This window comes from Pristiophorus japonicus, chromosome 16 (genome assembly GCF_044704955.1).
Source record: "Pristiophorus japonicus isolate sPriJap1 chromosome 16, sPriJap1.hap1, whole genome shotgun sequence".
Classification (NCBI taxonomy): Eukaryota; Metazoa; Chordata; class Chondrichthyes; family Pristiophoridae; genus Pristiophorus; species Pristiophorus japonicus.
In genome coordinates, this window is record NC_091992.1 from 74,120,296 (window position 1) to 74,137,989 (window position 17,694).

The 17,694-nt window shown below is 48.1% G+C and overlaps 1 protein-coding gene and 1 long non-coding RNA gene across 6 annotated transcripts in view; one reads left to right on the forward strand and one right to left on the reverse strand.

The window, feature by feature from the left end:
• LOC139226593 (uncharacterized) overlaps nucleotides 1-17,694 on the reverse strand; it is a 162,551-nt gene that overhangs the window by 73,946 nt on the left and 70,911 nt on the right. The window lies entirely within an intron of this gene.
• The window catches only part of unc13d (unc-13 homolog D (C. elegans)), a 142,509-nt gene that overhangs the window by 64,256 nt on the left and 60,559 nt on the right, over nucleotides 1-17,694 (forward strand). For all 5 annotated transcript variants that reach the window (XM_070857441.1, XM_070857437.1, XM_070857440.1 and 2 more), the window contains exons 8-12: nucleotides 2,774-2,842; nucleotides 7,429-7,507; nucleotides 11,971-12,078; nucleotides 13,376-13,468; nucleotides 16,998-17,101. In XM_070857441.1, the coding sequence (XP_070713542.1) occupies nucleotides 2,774-2,842; nucleotides 7,429-7,507; nucleotides 11,971-12,078; nucleotides 13,376-13,468; nucleotides 16,998-17,101 (453 nt within the window). The remainder of the gene's footprint in view (nucleotides 1-2,773; nucleotides 2,843-7,428; nucleotides 7,508-11,970; nucleotides 12,079-13,375; nucleotides 13,469-16,997; nucleotides 17,102-17,694) is intronic.

The window sequence follows — 17,694 nt, forward strand, 5'->3', positions numbered from 1 at the left end:
CATCCACTCTGCACTTCTGGCTGAAGATGGTTGTAAATGCTTCAGCCTAGTCTTTTGCATTCATGTGCTGGGCTCCGCCATCATTGAGGATGGGGATGTTCATGGAGCCGCCTCCTCCCATTCATTGTTTAATTGTCCACCACCATTTAAGACTGGATGTGGGAGGACTGCAGAGCTTTGATCTGATCCGCTAATTGTGGGATCGCTTAGCTCTGTCTATAGCATGCTGCTCCCACTGTTTAGCATGCATGTAGTCCTGTGTTGCAGCTTCCCCAGTTTGGCACCTCATTTTTAGGTACGCCTGGTGCTGCTCCTGGCATGCTCTTCTGCACAGCTTATTGAACCAGGTTTGATCCCCTGGCTTGATGGTAATGGTAGAGTGAGGGATATGCCGATCCATGAGGTTACAGATTGTGGTGGAATACAATTCTGCTGCTGCTGATGGCCCACAGCACCTCATGGATGCTCAGTTTTGAGATGCTGGATCTGTTCTGTATCTATCCCATTTAGCACAGTGGTAGTGCTACACAGTACGATGGAGGGTATCTTCGGTGTGAAGATGGGACTTCCTCTCCACAACGACTGTGCGGTGGTCACTGCTACCAATGCTGTCATGGACAGATGCATCTGCGACAGGTAGATTGGTGAGGACGAGGTGAAGTAGGTTTTTTCCTCGTGTTGGTTCTCACCACCTGCCGCAGGCCCAGTCTGGCCGCTATGTCCTTCAGGACTCGGCCAGCTCGGTTAGTAGCGGTGCTACCGAGCCAGTCTTGGCGATGAGCACTGAAGTCCCCCACCCAGAGTACATTCTGTGCCCTTGCTATTCTCAGTGCTTCTTCCAAGCGGAGTACTGATTATCAGCTGAGGGAGGGCGGTAGGTGGTAATCAGCAGGTTTCCTTGCCCATACTTGAAACCATGACACTTTATGGGATCTGGAGTCAATGTTGAGGACTCCCAGGGCCACTCCCTCCTGACTGTATAGGAGCTCTTAGCTATGAGGACAGATTGGATAAGCTGGGTTTGTTCTCATTGGAACAGAGGAGGCTGAGAGGATACCTCATTGAGGTGTATAAAATTTTGAGGGACCTGGATATAGTGGATAGCAAGGGTCTATTTCCCTTGCTGGAGGGGTCAATTATGAGGGGCATAGTTTTAAGGTGGTTAGTGGAAGGTTCAGAGGGGATTTGAGGGGGAGGCTTCTTCACACATAGGGTTGTGGGGATCTGGAACTCACTGTCTGGAAAGGTGGTGGATGCAGAAACCCTCACCACTTTTAAAAGGTGCTTGGATGGGCACTTAAAGTGCCTTAACCTGCAGGGTTACGGACCTAGAGCAGGTAAATGAGATTAAACTGGATAACCTCTTGTTGGTTGGTGCAGATACGATGGTAAGTACTGCAGGGAATCGAATACGGCCAGGGTGATCTCCTGGACTAGCTTCGATCATCTGGATGGGTCGGAGAGGAATTTTCCCAGATTTTTTTCCCCAATTGGCCTGGGTTTTTTATATGTTTTTTTGCCTCTCCCAGGAGATCGCTTGGCTCCAGTTGGGGTGGAGTGTAGAATGTTTCGGTGCAGAGGATGTTGCTGTTGTGTGAGGCAGACTGGTTGGGCTGGGTGCTCTTTACCTGTCTGCCATTGTTCATTGTTCATAGGTTTATATGTAACCTTCAGGGCTGCTGACCGAGGGCCAAGTGGCTCTTTGACGGTCGCGCGGACATGATGGGCTGAAATGGCCTCCTTCTGCGCTGTAAATTTCTATGTCTCTATGTCTACCACTGTGTCGCCACCTCTGGTGGGTCTGTCCTGCCGATGGGACAGGACATGGGTTCCTTTCCCGGAGACCTTCAGAAGATCTAATACACAGCGCTCCTAAATACAGCACAGCCTCCGTAGGAGGGTGGGACTATGGCTCCAGTCACCCAGCCCAAGGCCCCAGAAGAGGAGTCACCCAACCACTCCTGCCCCCATCCACAGAATATCCTGACTCTCAAGATCCAGCAATTCATACAGCCCCAGCAATAGGTAAGGTATTTCACAGAAAACTTCATAAATATGTGAAACAGTAAGTATGTAAGATACCCACATTATCTGATATAGATGTATATAGTGTGGGCTCCTCTCCATCTCATGCCGCCCACTTTCACCTGTGTAACATTACCCATCTCTGCCCCAGCCTCATCTGATCTGCTGCTGGAACCCTCCTCCATGTAGTTGTCACATCCAGATTTGACTATTCCAATGCTCTCCTGGTGAGCCACCCACCCTTCACCCTCTATAAACATCAGCCAATCCCTAATCCTGCTGCATCTATCAGGACCCATTCACCCAGCACCCCTGTGCTCACTGACCTACATTGGCTACAGCCTCATGTTCAAATCTCTCCATGGCCTCGCCCCTCCTTATCTCTGTAACCGCCTACAACCCTCTGAGTACTCTGCGTTCCTCCAACTCTGACCTCTTGCGCATTCCCGGTTTGCCTCACTATCGGTAGCTATGCCAACAGCTGCCTAAGCTCTGAAATTCCCTCCCTAAGCCTGTCCGCCTCTCCATCTCCCACTCCTCCTTTAAGGCGCTCCTTAAATCCCACCTCTTTGACCAAGCTTTTGCTCATCCTAATATTTCAATTTTTGTCCGGTTATGCTTCTGTGAGGGGGCATAAAATGATGATGTACAATAAGGGTGCTATATAAATGCAAGTTCTTCTTGTAAATTTTACTTTAATGGCCTCCCAGAAATATTCTTTTATGCCTAAGCGTTTGATTGTTTTCAGGGATCTGGATAATGTTGAGTCCATGAAACACCGACTGGGTGAGATCCATGGGATCAACGGACTGAAGAGGTGAGGGGAGTTACTCATTGCTTTGTGCATGAATTGTGGTGAGTTGAGGGCCTCGGGTGATGGTGACAAATACTGACGGAAGCGGCACAGAACTTTATTTTAGCTGCACAGTTAAGAGCAAACACATAAAAATAAGAGGACTTCATTGATCACCAACTCAAGAGGGTAGATGCACCTTATGTTGAGGCACGTTGCAGACTTCCTGCCTCAAAACTGAGTTCAACAACTCTAGATTGTGACCACCATTTTATCAGACAGCAGTTGCTAGTAATGGTTCTGCTGTAACTATTTGCACCTCCTCCTCCAGACCCATATTTAGTTTCTTTATTGTCCATGGCCACCCCCTTTTGCCTTGCACCATCATCCCTTTTTGTCATTTAACCACTCCTGCTCTCCCCCCGATCACAGACCTTCCCTTTTGTCCTCTGCCCCCAACCGCCACCCCTCCTCCACTTTCCCTACCTCTATATTTGCTTATAAATTGATAAATCTCTAACAGTCAAGTTCTGCTGAAATGTCACTGACGCGAAACGTTAACTCTGTTTCTCTCTCCAGGATGCTGTCTGACCTGCTGAGTGTTTCCAGCATTCTCAGTTTTTATTTATGGTAGATCTGTGAGTTTTCTCTCTGAACACATTCCCCCCACCTCCAGAAGTGCACAGGAATGTGGCGGGGGGGGAGGAATGGGAGGAGGAATGGGGGGGGGGTGCTGGAGGAGGAATGGGGGGGGGGGGCTGGAGGAGGAATGGGGGGGCAGTGGGAGGAGGAATGGGAGATGGCAAAATCTTCTGTCCATTAAAGAAAACCTACTTATCTCCGTGCGTCCGGAAAGGCTCTACCAGCAGGTAAAGCTCTTTACCTGGAGAGCAACTTCATAAACCTACTTCAAAAGAACATTAGAAATAGGAGCAGGAGTTGGCCATATGGCCCCTCGAGCCTGCTCCGCTATTGAAAAAGATCATGGTTGAACTTCTGCATCAACTCCACTTTCCCGCCCTATTACCACATCCCTTGATTCTCCGAGCGTCCAAACATCTATCGATCTCAGTCGAGAATTTATTCAACGATTGAGCATCCTCAGCCCTCTGGGGCAGATAATTCCAAAGATTAAACCCTCTGAGTGAAGAAGTTTCTCCTCATCTCAGTCCTAAATGGCCGATCCCTTATCCTGAAATTATGATCACCGAATTATAGAAATTTATAGCACGGAAGGGAGCCATCATGTCCGTGCCGGCCAACAAAGAGCTATCCAGCCTAATCTTACTTTCCAGCTCTTGGTCCGTAGCCCTGTAGGTTACGGCACTTCAAGCGCACATCCAAGTACTGTTTAAATGTGGTGAGGGTTTCTGCCTCTATCACCCTTTCAGGCAGTGAGTTCCAGACCCCCACCACCCTCTTGGTGAACAAATCCCCTCTAAACCTTCTACCAATTACTTTAAATTTATGTCCCCTGGTTGTTGAGCCCACTGCTAAGGGAAATATACTCTTTCTAACCATTATATCTAGGCCCCTCATAATTTTATACAATGCCCCTCAGCCTCCTCTGTTCCAAGGAAAACAACCCCAGCCTATCCAATCTGGTCTCATAGCTAAGATTCTCCACTCCCGGCAACATCCTTGTAAATCTCCTCTGTACCCTCTCCAGTGCAATCACGTCCTTCCTGTAATGTGGTGACCAGAACTGTATGCAGTACTCCAGCTGTGGCTGAACTAGTGTTTTATACAGTTCAAGCATAACCCCCTGCTCTTGTATTCTATGCCTCGGCCAATAAAGGCAAGCATTCCATATGCCTTCTTAACCATCTTATCTACCTGGCCTGCTACTTTCGGGGATCTGTGGACATGCACTCCAAGATCCCTCTGTTCCTAGGACACTGAGAAGTGCAGATCATTTAATGTGTATTCCCTTACCTTGTTAGACCTCCCCAAATGCATTACCTCACACTTCTCCAGATTAAATTCCATTTGCCACTGCTCTGCCCACCTGAACCCAACTGGCTGGGGTTTTATTGAGTCTGGTGAACATCACGTGACTGGCTAAGCCACTCACAACTCAACACCTCTACAACGATTTTGGTAGAAACTTTAAATCAAGTGCCCCTTATTAAAGAGGCACAGAACCTACAAATTAACAAATAAAACTTTAAAGGAACCTTAAGGGATCAAAATAAAATTTGGTTGCCGAGGGTGATGATGCACCAGTGGACACCGCGAGCTCCATCTCCAGGGACACCTTGGCTCGGATGTAACCGCGGAAGAGAGGCAGGCAGTCGGGCTGAACGACCCCCTCAGCTGCCTGCTGCCTGGACCGGTTGATGGCCACCTTGGCCAGGCCCAGGAGCAGTCCTACGAGGAGGCCCTCGGACCTACCCGCTCCCCTCCGCACAGGGTGCCCAAAGATCAGGAGTGTGGGACTGAAGTGCAACCAGAATTTGGGGAGCAGCCCCTTCAAATATTGGAAGAGGGGCTGCAACCTCGTACATTCAATATAAACATGGAACACGGACTCTTCCAGACCACAGAAATTGCAGGCGGCCTGGGAGTCTGTGAACCGACTTAAAAACTTATTGCACGGGACTGCTCCATGCAACACCCTCTAGGCCAAGACCCCAATAAATAAAGGGAGGACTCCCACGTAGAGTCCCCTGCCTCCTTCGGACAGCAAGATGGTGCGCCATGACGTGTCTCAACAGCTCTACAACTATTTTGTTGTGAACAAAATAAACATTAAATCAAGTGCCCCCTGTGTGTGTGGGGGTGGGCGGGGGGAACACTCCAAACCACTTTTCAAGTGCCCCCGTTTGGTTTTTTTAGGGCAGTAAAAACACAAATTATACATGTGCCCCCTGGCTAAAAGGGAGGGGGCACTAAAACCGGCACAGTAAACAAATTAAACTTTAGACAAAACATCAAATTAAAATTTGGTTGCCGGGGGTGATGATGCACTTCAGTCCCTCCGGCGCCCAGAAGCACTCGGACCTGCCCGCTCCCCTCTGCACAGGGTGCCCAAAGATCAGGAGTGTGGGACTGAAGTGCAACCAGAATTTCAGGAGCAGCCCCTTTAAATAGTTGAACAGGGGCTGCAACCTCGTACATTCAATAAAAACATGGAACACGGACTCTTCCAGGCCGCAGAAATTGCAGGCAGCCTGGGAGCCCGTGAACTGGCTTAAAAATTTATTGCACGGGACTGCTCCGTGCACCATCCTCCAGGCCAAGTCCCCAATAAATAGTGGGAGGACTCCCGCGTAGAGTGCACTCCATCAGGGGCCCCCACCTCCTCTAGACGGCAAGATGCTGCGCCATGGCATGTCTCAATAGCTCTACAACTCTTTTTGGGGGGGGGGAACAAAATAAACATTAGATCAAGTGCCCCCCCCGATCTTGGGGACACTCCAGACGCTTTTAACTGTCCTCTTTTTTTATATTTTTTTTGGGGGGGGTTTTTTGTGATTTTTTGGGGGGGCATTAAAATTATATATTTTACAAGTGCCCCCTATAAAAGGGGAGGGGGACACTAAAAAACCCGGCAATTAAAACACATTAAACTTTAAAACATGTAAAATCAAATTAAAATTTGGTTGCCGGGGGTGATGATGCACTCCAGTCCCTCCGGCGCCCACCTCTCGCGGAAGGCCGCGAGCGTACCGGTGGACACTGCGTGCTCCATCTCTAGGGACACCCTGGCCCAGATGTAACCGCGGAAGAGAGGCAGGCAGTCAGGTTGAACGACCCCCTCGACCGCCCGCTGCCTGGACCGGCTGATGGCACCCTTGGCCGTGCCCAGGAGCAGTCCTACGAGGAGGCCCTCGGACCTACCCGCTCCCCTCCGCACAGGGTGCCCAAAGATCAGGAGTGTGGGACTGAAGTGCAGCCAGAAATTGAGGAGCAGCCCCTTTAAATAATGGAACAGGGGCTGCAACCTTGCACATTCAATAAAAACATGGAATACGGACTCCTCCAGACCGCAGAAATTGCAGGCGGCCTGGGAGCCCGTGAACCGGCTTAAAAATTTGTTGCACAGGACTGCTCCGTGCACCACCCTCCAGGCCAAGTCCCCGATAAATAGTGGGAGGACTCCCGCGTAGAGTGCACTCCATCAGGGACCCCCGCCTCCTCCAGACGGCAAGATAGTGCGCCATAGCATGTCTCAATAGCTCTACAAACATGTGAGCATACTCACAGGTGTGTACATTACACCTATCCTCAATCTACTCAATCTACTCAAAACTCTCCAACTCATCATTCCCTATATTGATCCAGTTCTAGTCCAACACTCCCCATATTCCTCCAATCGCAATCCAACACACCGCTCTCATCCATCTCCAGCTCATCATTCCCCAGCTCCAACCCGACATCCCCTTTGCTTTAGCTGTCTCCAATCCAACACACCCTCCATTTACTGCCATCAAGGAGGATCTCCTATTATCCATCACACGCTCGACCATATCTGCCTTCAGTATTCAGACTGAGAGCTGATGTTGCGTCTAATATCCGTGATCTGGGGTGTTTCATGTGCCTGTAACCACCTGCTCGGTGTCTGATGGATTCTTGTTGCCTGATACCCACTGCGATTCACGTTGCAGGATTTTCAAAGATGTGAAGAAGGCTGCTCGAAAGCATGACCAGGATGATTTTCTGGGAAATGTGGTCATTAAACTGCAGGTGAGACAATTTTTAAAAAACATTTATTTATTCATTTATTCACAGGATGTGGGTGTCGCTGGCAAGGCCAGCATTTATTGCCCATCCCTAATTGCCCTTGAGAAGGTGGTGGTGAGCCACCTTCTTGAACCGCTGCAGTCAGTGTGGTGAAGGTGCTCCCACAGTGCTGTTAGGGAAGAAGTTCGAGGAGTTTGATCCAGTGACCATGAAGGAATGGCGATATATTTCCAAGTCAGGATGGTGTGTGACTTGGAGGGGAACGTGGAGGTGGTGGTGTTCCCATGCGCCTGCTGCCCTTGTCCTTCTAGGTGGTAGAGGTCGTGGGTTTGGGAGGTGCTGCCGAAGAAGCCTTGGCGAGTTGCTGCAATGCATCTTGTAGATGGTACACACTGCAGCCACGGTGCGCCGGTGGTGGAGGGAGTGAATGTTGAAGGTGGTGGATGGGGTGCCAATCAAGCGGGCTGCTTTGTCCTGGATGGTGTCGAGTTTCTTGAGTGTTGTTGGAGCTGCACTCATCCAGGCAAGTGGAGAGTATGCCATCACACTCCTGACTTGTGCCTTGTAGATGGTGGAAAGGCTTTGGGGAGTCAGAAGGCGAGTCACTCGCCGCAGAATACCCAGCCTCTGACCTGTCCATGTAGGCACAGTATTTATGGGGCTGGTCCAGTTAAATTTCTGGTCAATGGTGACCCCCAGGATGTTGATGGTGGGGGATTCGGCGATGGTAATGCCGTTGAATGTCCAGGGGAGGTGGTTAGACTCTCGCTTGTTGGAGGTAGTCATTGCCTGGCATTTGTGTGACGCGAATGTTACTTGCCACTTATCAGCTCAAGCCTGAATGTTGTCCAGTCCTTGCTGTATGCGGGCACGGACTATTCAGTATCTGAGGAGTTGCGAATGGAGCTGAACATTGTGCAATCATCAGCGAACATCCCCACTTCTGACCTTATGATGGAGGGAAGGTCATTGATGAAGCAGCTGAAGATGGTTGAGGTTAGAACACTGCCCTGAGGAACTCCTGGAGTGATATCCTGGGGCAGTGATGATTATGGGATGATTTTAACTGTGAGTGGGTTTCAAGCGGGTGGGGGTTTTTCAAGTGCTGGATCCGTCCCCTCCCGAGGGCATCAATTTGAGAGACGGGTCATTGTACCTCAGGAGCCTCATTTATACTTGTCGGCCAGTTGCTCACCCGAAACGGGTGGAAAAATGCAGGTCGCTGCTCACCGACCAGATGTTAAGTAGCGATGGAGGGGGTGTCGCAGGGGGAGGCTGACTGGAAATTAAATGGCGGGGTTGAGGGAGGGATGTCAGCAAGGTGCCGCGTGTGGGAAAGTGTAGCCGGGTTGGTGGGGGGGGGGGGAGGAGAGGGTGGTGATCAGAGGCTGACTTTCCATGTGGATCCCGAAGGTTTTCTTCAGAGCCACTCTCACTGGAGTTAATCGTCCATTGGGGTCCTGGTGACGTTAAAGGACTCAGATTTACATACATGTACGGGGTTTCAGCTTGATTTAGGTGGACGTTTCATCCCAAATCCATGCTCATCTTTCCCAGAACTCCAATCCGGTTTCCGCCCCGCCACAGTACCGAAACAGCTCTCATCAAAGGCACAAATGACATCCTTTGTGACAAACATAAACTATCCTCCTCTACCTGTCTGCAGCCTTTGACACGGTTGACCACTCCATCCTCCTCCAACGCCTCTCCACCATCGTCCAGCTGGGAGGGACTACACTCACCTGGTTCCATTCTTATCTATCTAATCATAGCCAGAGAATCTCCTGCAATGGCGTCTCTTCCCGCCCCGGCATAGTTACCTCTGGCCCCCTCCTATTTCTCATCTACATGTTGCCCCTTGGCGACATCATCCGAAAACACGGTGTCAGTTTCCACATATACGCTGATGACACCCAGCTCTACCTCACCACCACTTCCCTCGACCCTCCACGGTCTCTAATTTGTCAGACTGTTTGTCCGGCATCCAGTTCTGGATGTGCAGAAATTTGCTCCAATTAAATATTGGGATGACCGAAGCCATTGGCTGGAATTTTGTGGGGTGGTATTGGGCGCGATCAGTGGTGGGTTGGGTGAAAAAGTTGTTATTTTTGACAGCAGGTCAGGAAACCTGCTGACCTCTCGCGCCCACGTGCCTTCCCCCCCAGGCACGTCTGTCATTGCGGAGCCCAACCAACCGACAGCAGCGGAGGGCCCTATTGAGATAATTATCGAATTATCGGATAGTTTACAGGCACTTGAGCCTTTTTTTACTTACTTTTTAAATTGCCCTGCATGGCCACAGGATTCACACAGCTCAGGAATCATGTCTGTCAACCTGAGGCGGGAGCTCTGTGTCCATTGTTCCAGCTGATTACTTGACAGCATCGAATGTACAGTAAAAGCTCCCACCTGACAGATGATCACTTTCCTCAGGCAGCAGCTGTTGCTCAATCCATTTCCAGCACGGATTCTGCAGGCTGCAAGTGTTTCCAGCAAAGTCTCCCTCCAGTCTCACTTCATTGGATACTCATCATCATTGCGAGGGGTACTGTTATGTCTCACCATTTGCTGCAACTCACTAAGCCACTTCCAAAGATGCACACAAATTTGTACAAGAAAGCAAAGTGTTGAATGTTTGACACCACATTAACAGAAACTTTACATAAACATTGGATAAAACACCCAAGTAGCTACCTTTGTGTGCTGTTAGTTAGTATGATTGCACTGGGATGAGGGTGAGTGTGAGGGGTGGCTAGTGAGACGGGGATTTGATAATGTAGATAGAGAGAGAGGGATGGGTGGAGGTGCAAGGTAACTTGATGTGAGTAAGGATGTGCAGGGGTAGGGTAGGGAAGGCAGAGTGATGGGGATGTGATGAGAGGCACAGCAGGATGAGGTTGAGTGTGGCTTTGCAGCAACGTTTCCTGATCTAATGAGATCATTGAAAGGTTTGTGGCACTGCACCCAGGTCCTCCTGACCACATCCCTGCTGGTGACCTCCTCTGCAATCTGCAACCCTATTCTCTTGGTCTCCTGGGGAGGTCTCGTCCACCCATCAGAATGGAAGAGAACCTCCCTGCGTGCTTTGATTATGGAGGGAGTTATCGGACAACCTGGGTGCAGCCCTGTGCCTCTGTGCAATCATTGTCAGTACTTGCAGCGCTCCAATGCTGTAGTGCACTGACAGCACCATGATAGATTAAACTTCAAATTTAATGTGGCCATGGTCCCTTTAAAGATCCCAGCTGAAAACACGTCATGAATGACGTCAGCAGACCCGCTCCATCTCATTGGGCCGGGTAATACACTGGGTGGGCTTAATAGGCCCCATTAAGGCAAGTTAATTTTCTATACGTTCTACCCTATGTAAACTTGAGATCATTCAAAACTCGGTTGTCCTAACTTGCACCAAATCCCCTGTGCTTACTGACCTACATTTGCCCCTGGTTAAACAATGCTTCGATTTTAAAATTCTCATCCTTTTTTTCAAATTCCTCCATGGTCTATCTCTCTAATCTCCAGCTCCACAACCCCCTTAGATATCTGCGCTCTTCTAATTCTGGCCTCTTAAGCAGCCCTGATTTTAATCGCTTAACCATTGGTGGCTGTGCCTTCTGTTGCCTAGGTCCCAAGCTCTGAAATTCTCTTCCTAAACGTTTCCGCCTCTCTACTTCTCTCTCCTCCTTCATGATGCTCCTTAAAACCTACCAATTTGACCAAGCTTTTGGTCATCTGCCCTAATTTCTCTCTATGTGGGTTGGTGTCAAATTTTGCTTTATAACGCTCCTGTGAAGCACCTTGGGACATGTTACTATGTGAAAGGCACTATATAAATGCAAGTTGTTGTTGTATGCACAGAGTGCTGCCTTTTAAGCCAGTGGGGTACTGCAGGCGCCAGTGTGTGTAGAATGTGTTATATGTAAAGAAAAATGACTTTCAATGAGAAATGAGAGCAACAGTTTCGGGCAGGAAATCTTTGGTGAATCTAGCCTCTATCCACAGTAACCCCTTGGTGCATTTCCAATAACCCTGAATCCCATTTGTTGGTGAGAGCCTGTCGAGTTCCTTCTTGAAACATATTAAGGGTTCCTGTTCCACCACCTGTATCTGTGATCACCAGTTAATCTGTTTTTGATGCTGTTGGTTGAGGGTTGAATGTCGGCCAGGACATCAGAACTCCCTTGTTCTTCCAATCGTACCATGGGATCTTTCACATCCACCTGAGAGCAGACGGGGCCTCGGTTTTAACGTCTCATTTGAAAGTCGGCATCTCCCAACAGTGCAGCACTCCCTCAGCACTTGCACTGGATTATGGGCCTGAGTTTCTGGAGTGGGGTAGAATGTACGCGGGTTATGGGCAGAGCGCACGATAGGGTAGGGTGTACAGAGTGCGTGGCGGTTGTGGTTTTGATGTATAGAATGGTCTTTGCTTCGTGCTCTCTTACGTTGCACTGTATATTTTGCAGGACTTGCCCTATACTCCTGAAGATGAATGGTATTCTTTGGAGCCTTGTACTGAGACTTATCCGGATCGCGGGAAGTGTCACCTACAGCTGAAACTTATCCATGAAGAGGTACAGATGGCACAGACCATGTCATATGCAAACTGTGTGCTATTGAGTAGAAGGAGGCACTCTGGTAAATTCTAAAGAAGCCGCTGCCAGAATTAGACCTAATTGGAGCAAGTTCATAAGAACATAAGACATAGGAGCAGGAGTAGGCCCTTCGGCCCCTCGAGCCTGCTCTGCCATTCAATAAGATCATGGCTGATCATCGACCTCAACTCCACTTTCCCGCCCGATCTCCATATCCCTTTATTCTCCTAGACTCCAAAAATCTATCGATCTCAGCCTTGAATATATTCAGAGACTCAGCATCCAGAGCCCTCTGGGGCAGAGAATTCCAAAGATTCCAAAGATTTCTTCTGAGTGAAGAAATTTCTCCTCATCTCGGTCTTAAATGGCCGACCCCTTATCCTGAGTCTGTGCCCCCTGGTTCTAGACACTCCAGCCAGGGGAAACAACCTCTCAGCATGTACCTTGTCAATCCCCTTCAAAATCTTGTATGTTTCGATGAGATCACCTCTCATTCTTCAAAACTCCAGAGAGTATCGCCCCATTCTACACAATCTCTTATCCCAGGAATCAATCGAGTGAACCTCCGTTGTACCACCTCCAAGTCAAGTATATCCTTCCTTAGATAAGGAGACCAAAACTGTGCTCAATACTCCAGGTGTGGTCTCACCAAATCCCTGTACAATTGTAGCAAGACTTCCTTACTCTTATACTCCAACCCCCTTGCAACATGCCATTTTCCTTCCTCATTGCTTGCTGTACCTGCATGCTCGCTTTCTGTGTTTCTTGCACAAAGACACCCAAATCTCTCTGAACACCAACATTTAAAAGTTTCTCACCATTTAAAAAGTATTCCTATCAAAGTGAATAACCTCACATTTCCCTACATTATACTCTGCCCACTATCTTACTGCCCACTCACTCAGTCTATCTATACCCCCGTGCATTCACTTTGTGTCCTCCTCACAGCTTACTATCCCACCTAGCTTTGTATCGTCAGCAAACTTGGATACGTTACACTCAGTCGCATTCATCTAGGTAATTAATATAGATTGTAAATAGCTGAGGCCCCAGCACTAATCCTTGCGGCAACCCACTAGTCACAGCCTGCCAACCTGAAAAAGACACGTTTATCCTGCCTCTCTGTTTTCTGCTCTGGGTTTTCTCTCTATTGTAATGGGCCAAAGGTAATGGTTTCGAATGTAGGGTGAGGGTCAATCTGAGTGTGCAATTTGCTATGGTGTTTAACAATTGGCGTGATATGCGCTGGATTTACACATTATGTTTCCGTTCACAGAGGGACACCACTCTGAGCAAACGAGAGCCAGTGTTTCGAATCCACCGCGAGCTGCTGCAGCAGTTTGTGCAGTTCGATAGGCTGCAGAGGCGGGTACGGACATTTGGGATTGTGGGTCAGATGTGGGTGACTGGTAATGGAGGGAGTAGGAGTCGGTGGGAATATCGGAGCGTGTGGGATGGGTAGATGCGTAATATCGGAGCGTGTGGGATGGGGGGGGGGTAATATCAGAGAATGTGGGATGGGGGGGGTAATATCGGAGAGTGTGGGATGGGGGGATGGGTAATATCGGAGAGTGTGGGATGTGGGGGGGGGGGGTAATATCGGAGAGTGTACGATGGGGGTGGGTAATATCAGAGTGTGGGATGGGGAGATGGGTAATATCGGAGAGTGTGGGATGGGGAGATGGGTAATATGAAGATGAAAGCGTGATGGCTAGATGGGTAAAAGCAGCAGTGTGGTTGGGTTAGAAGGTGGTCTGTATTTGGGAGATTTGTGAAGACAGATGAAATCTTACACAGTAGATGATGGATAAGTATGTGTTATGAGAGACAGTGGCCAGAATTTTCCTTACCTTGGCATGTCTTACCTTAAAGGGACCCTGGCCACATTATATTTTAAGTTCAATCTAACATTGTGGGTGTTGAATCTTTACTGTACAATCGTATAATAAAAGTTATATATGGGTGACAAAGAAATATTTAAATAAAATTATCATTAAGTAATATGACTCCATCTACAAATACGATCAAGAACATAATTTAAAAGTACATTAATTGGTAAGTTATTGGTGCTTTAATCACAAATCTGTAGACTTTTGTATCAGTAACTGGTACAAGTAAAAGATGTGTTGGTAAGTTAGGACATAAAATTAAGCTGATTTTAAATGTAATTGTAAATTACAATCTTATGCAAGTTCAGCAGAATAGCTGTGGAATCCCTGACAAACAGTGTATGTGGTGCTTACAATGTATTTCTGGGATTTCGGCAGCTCTTCCGGTGAAGTTAACAATGGACAAGTGAGAGAACCTCTACAGAAATTTATCCCTAAAGTCTCAGACTGAAAAATTACATTTGTCATATTCAGGGACCGAAAGCTAATTGAACCAGTGGAATGAGTGATGAGAATGAGATTGTCACGGTTGATAACTTGATTTAACGTGTCACTGGACAATTACAGTATACTGGGAGAAAAACCTGACCAGAAACAACACAAAAATTTATTGAAATGGTATATGTAATTTTTTATAGTGCTGATCAATTCACTGCAATTACTGTTGAGTTGGAAGGCAACAGCCGAGAATGGCTAGTGAAAAATTAACATTTACCAGTAGCTTTTCAAGTAGTACATAATCCCCATCAATCTGTTAGCTGGTGTAATTAACATTTTTTATTTTGGTTTGTTTTCCATGCTGGCAAGTAATCAGCTGGAGCAATGGCCAGAACTCCTGCCTCAGGTTGACAGATGTGATTCCCAAACTGTGTGAATCCTGTGACCATGCAGAGAAATTTAAAAAGTAGGGGACAGAGTGGGGGAGGGGAGGCTCTTAAGAGCCTGTAAAGTACCTCAAAGATTTAAATTGGGTCTCCTGCCGCTGCAGGTCGGGTCTGCTCCACGCTGACAGATGCACCTGTGGGGACGAGTTGACAGCAGGTTCCCGACCCACTGTCAAAAAACCCAACTTTCCCACTGACCCACCACCGATCACGCCCGCTACCACCATGGAAAATTCAGCCCAGTGTGTTTGGGTAGCGAGGTGTTTGTTATCTGAGGGTCTGTAATTGGCTAACGAGGTGTTATCTGAGGGTTTGTGATGGGCTAGCGAGGTGTTATCAGAGGGTCTGCGATTGGCCAGAGGTGTTATCAGAGGGTCTGCGATTGGCCAGAGGTGTTATCAGAGGGTCTGCGATTGGCCAGAGGTGTTATCAAAGGGTCTGTGATTGGCTAGCAGGTGTTATCAGAGGGTCTGTGATTGGCTAGCGAGGTGTTATCAGAGGGTCTGTGATTGGCTAGCAAGGTGTTATCAGAGGGTCTGTGATTGGCTGGCGAGGTGTTATCAGCGGGTCTGTGATTGGCTAGCGAGGTGTTATCAGAGGGCCTGTGATTTGGTCGGGAAAAGTTTACCAGAGTGGGTGTGATTGGGTAGAGAGATGGAATGCGGAAAGTCAGTTAAATATTGGACCCTGTACTCGGTTGAGTGGTGGGGTTAGGGCACAGATCTCTTGGTCAGAATGAGCAATATCTAGGGACTGAGTTTCAATCAGAACTTTAACTCTGCATGATTTCTATGAATTAATGGTTATCTTATGTGTGAATATATTGATTCCGAGGGACTGCCTATGATGATTTTGATGAATATATTGAGATTAATTTCCTCATTAGTTACACTTCATTTACGGGACCTCCCCAAATAAACACCATTTCCCACTCCTATTGTAAGAGAACAATATGGAAATCCAATCCCAGAGAATGATCGCTGGTGAGGCTGCAGGAAAATCAAAAAAGCGGAGTGGAGCAAGCTTGGAGCAACTCCCCCTCATTCCCGACCAACTTTGGATCAGGGTCGTGAAACATGTGTTGAGCTGCTCATTAGCATTTTTAAGGACCCAACACCATTTTCAGGCAGCTACCAGAGGGGCCTGTATATCACCTGAACCAATATGGCATCAGACATACTTCTGGTGCCGTTCAATGTGGGAGGTAGCCCTGTGAAACTGTGCCACCATTCTGCGACCAAAATACGGGGCCCAAATTCACCCACAGAAAGTTTAAATATTTATTAAAACTGGTACCAGTATTGGAAAAATGTTCCTCCCACAGAGGTCCACACACACATTTGAATTCGTGCCTCAATTCTCCCAACTTCCTGATTTTTAAATTGTTGTCGAGTGTTTGAACCTTGCGCCAGTGTGAACAGTCTAACCTTACCAATCCCTCTGATCATTTCGAAATATGTCACGGCAAAGTTTCCCCCATTTCTAATAAAAACATCCCATGTTTCTCAACCTTTCGATGATGCTATGATTTGATGATTCTCCAAGCCCTGATAACTTTGGAAATCCAATCAGGTTGATGGGATGAAAGTCTGTCATTCTGTGTGTAGACACATCCACACAGTCCATATCTTCACAGATACCCCTAAATACCCTCTCCATACACAACCCCAGCTCTCCTTATACATTTCACATGCATAATTGACCCTGCAAATTCTTCCTATACCCAACACAGAATGACACACTTATAGGTCTGGAGCAATAAACTATCTAGAAGAGGGCACCCAGCTCACTCCGACAGGCCCCGACCAGTGGGAAATGCAAATCTTCATACTGCTCAGGGGGAGGGAGAGGGAGTGGGGACAGGTTCTCTCCTGAGGGGGAGATGAAAGGCCTGATGTTGGAGCAGGGTAGAACAGGGTGCGACTGCCATCTCGCCTGTCGGAAACCTTATTTGGGGCTGCTCAATGAGAACAGTGGATGCCAAACTGGAAAACGTGTACCGTTTCCAAACCATACACTCTGCGAGTATAAAACCGTTTTGTTTCATTAAAATTAATCGTATTTCTAAGAATTTAACTCAGTGCAGCGAGTGGCTCTGTGTGACTGTTCTCTGGTTACTCTGCAGGCCGAGGCCGTCCAGGGGGAGGTGGAGCTCAGCATACCGGCCACCACCATACTATCCCTGCATGCCACGCAGAACGACCTCTCACCCTTCCACCAGGATCTGGCGTGAGTATTGTGATTCCTACAAAACAGGAGGAGGCGGGAGCAGGGTAGGGACTGGTGGAAACACGGCCATGACTGGGAGGGCAATCTGTTTGACGCCTAGTTTTCTTCCCATCCCATGCTGAGGTACAGGTCCCTGGGTGCTGGTTGGCCCCGAGTACCTTGCTCAATTCTTCAAGTTTGAGGCTAGAAAGGGGACCGCACAGATCCCTTGACGCTGCCCTCACCAGACATCCAGTTGGGGAGGGGAGGGAAGGGGTTGTCATGTCTCTGGATAGCGATCATAAGCAGGAATCCTGACTGAGATAAACTACCACAGCACAGAGTGAGGATCAAACTAGGAACTTACATTATGACTCAGTACTACACTGGGTGGAGACTGTACACTTGAGGCCATCTAATATTTCTGGTCATTTTGATGTGGCACCAATTATTTAAGATGTCAGTTGTGGCTGAGTGGTAGCACGCACATCTGAGTCAGAAGTTGCTGTTTTTCGGATGAGACGTTAAACTGAGACCCCTCAGATGGATGCAAAATATCCCACGGCACTATTCAAAGAGCTGGGGAGTTCTGGCCAATATTTATCCCTCAACCA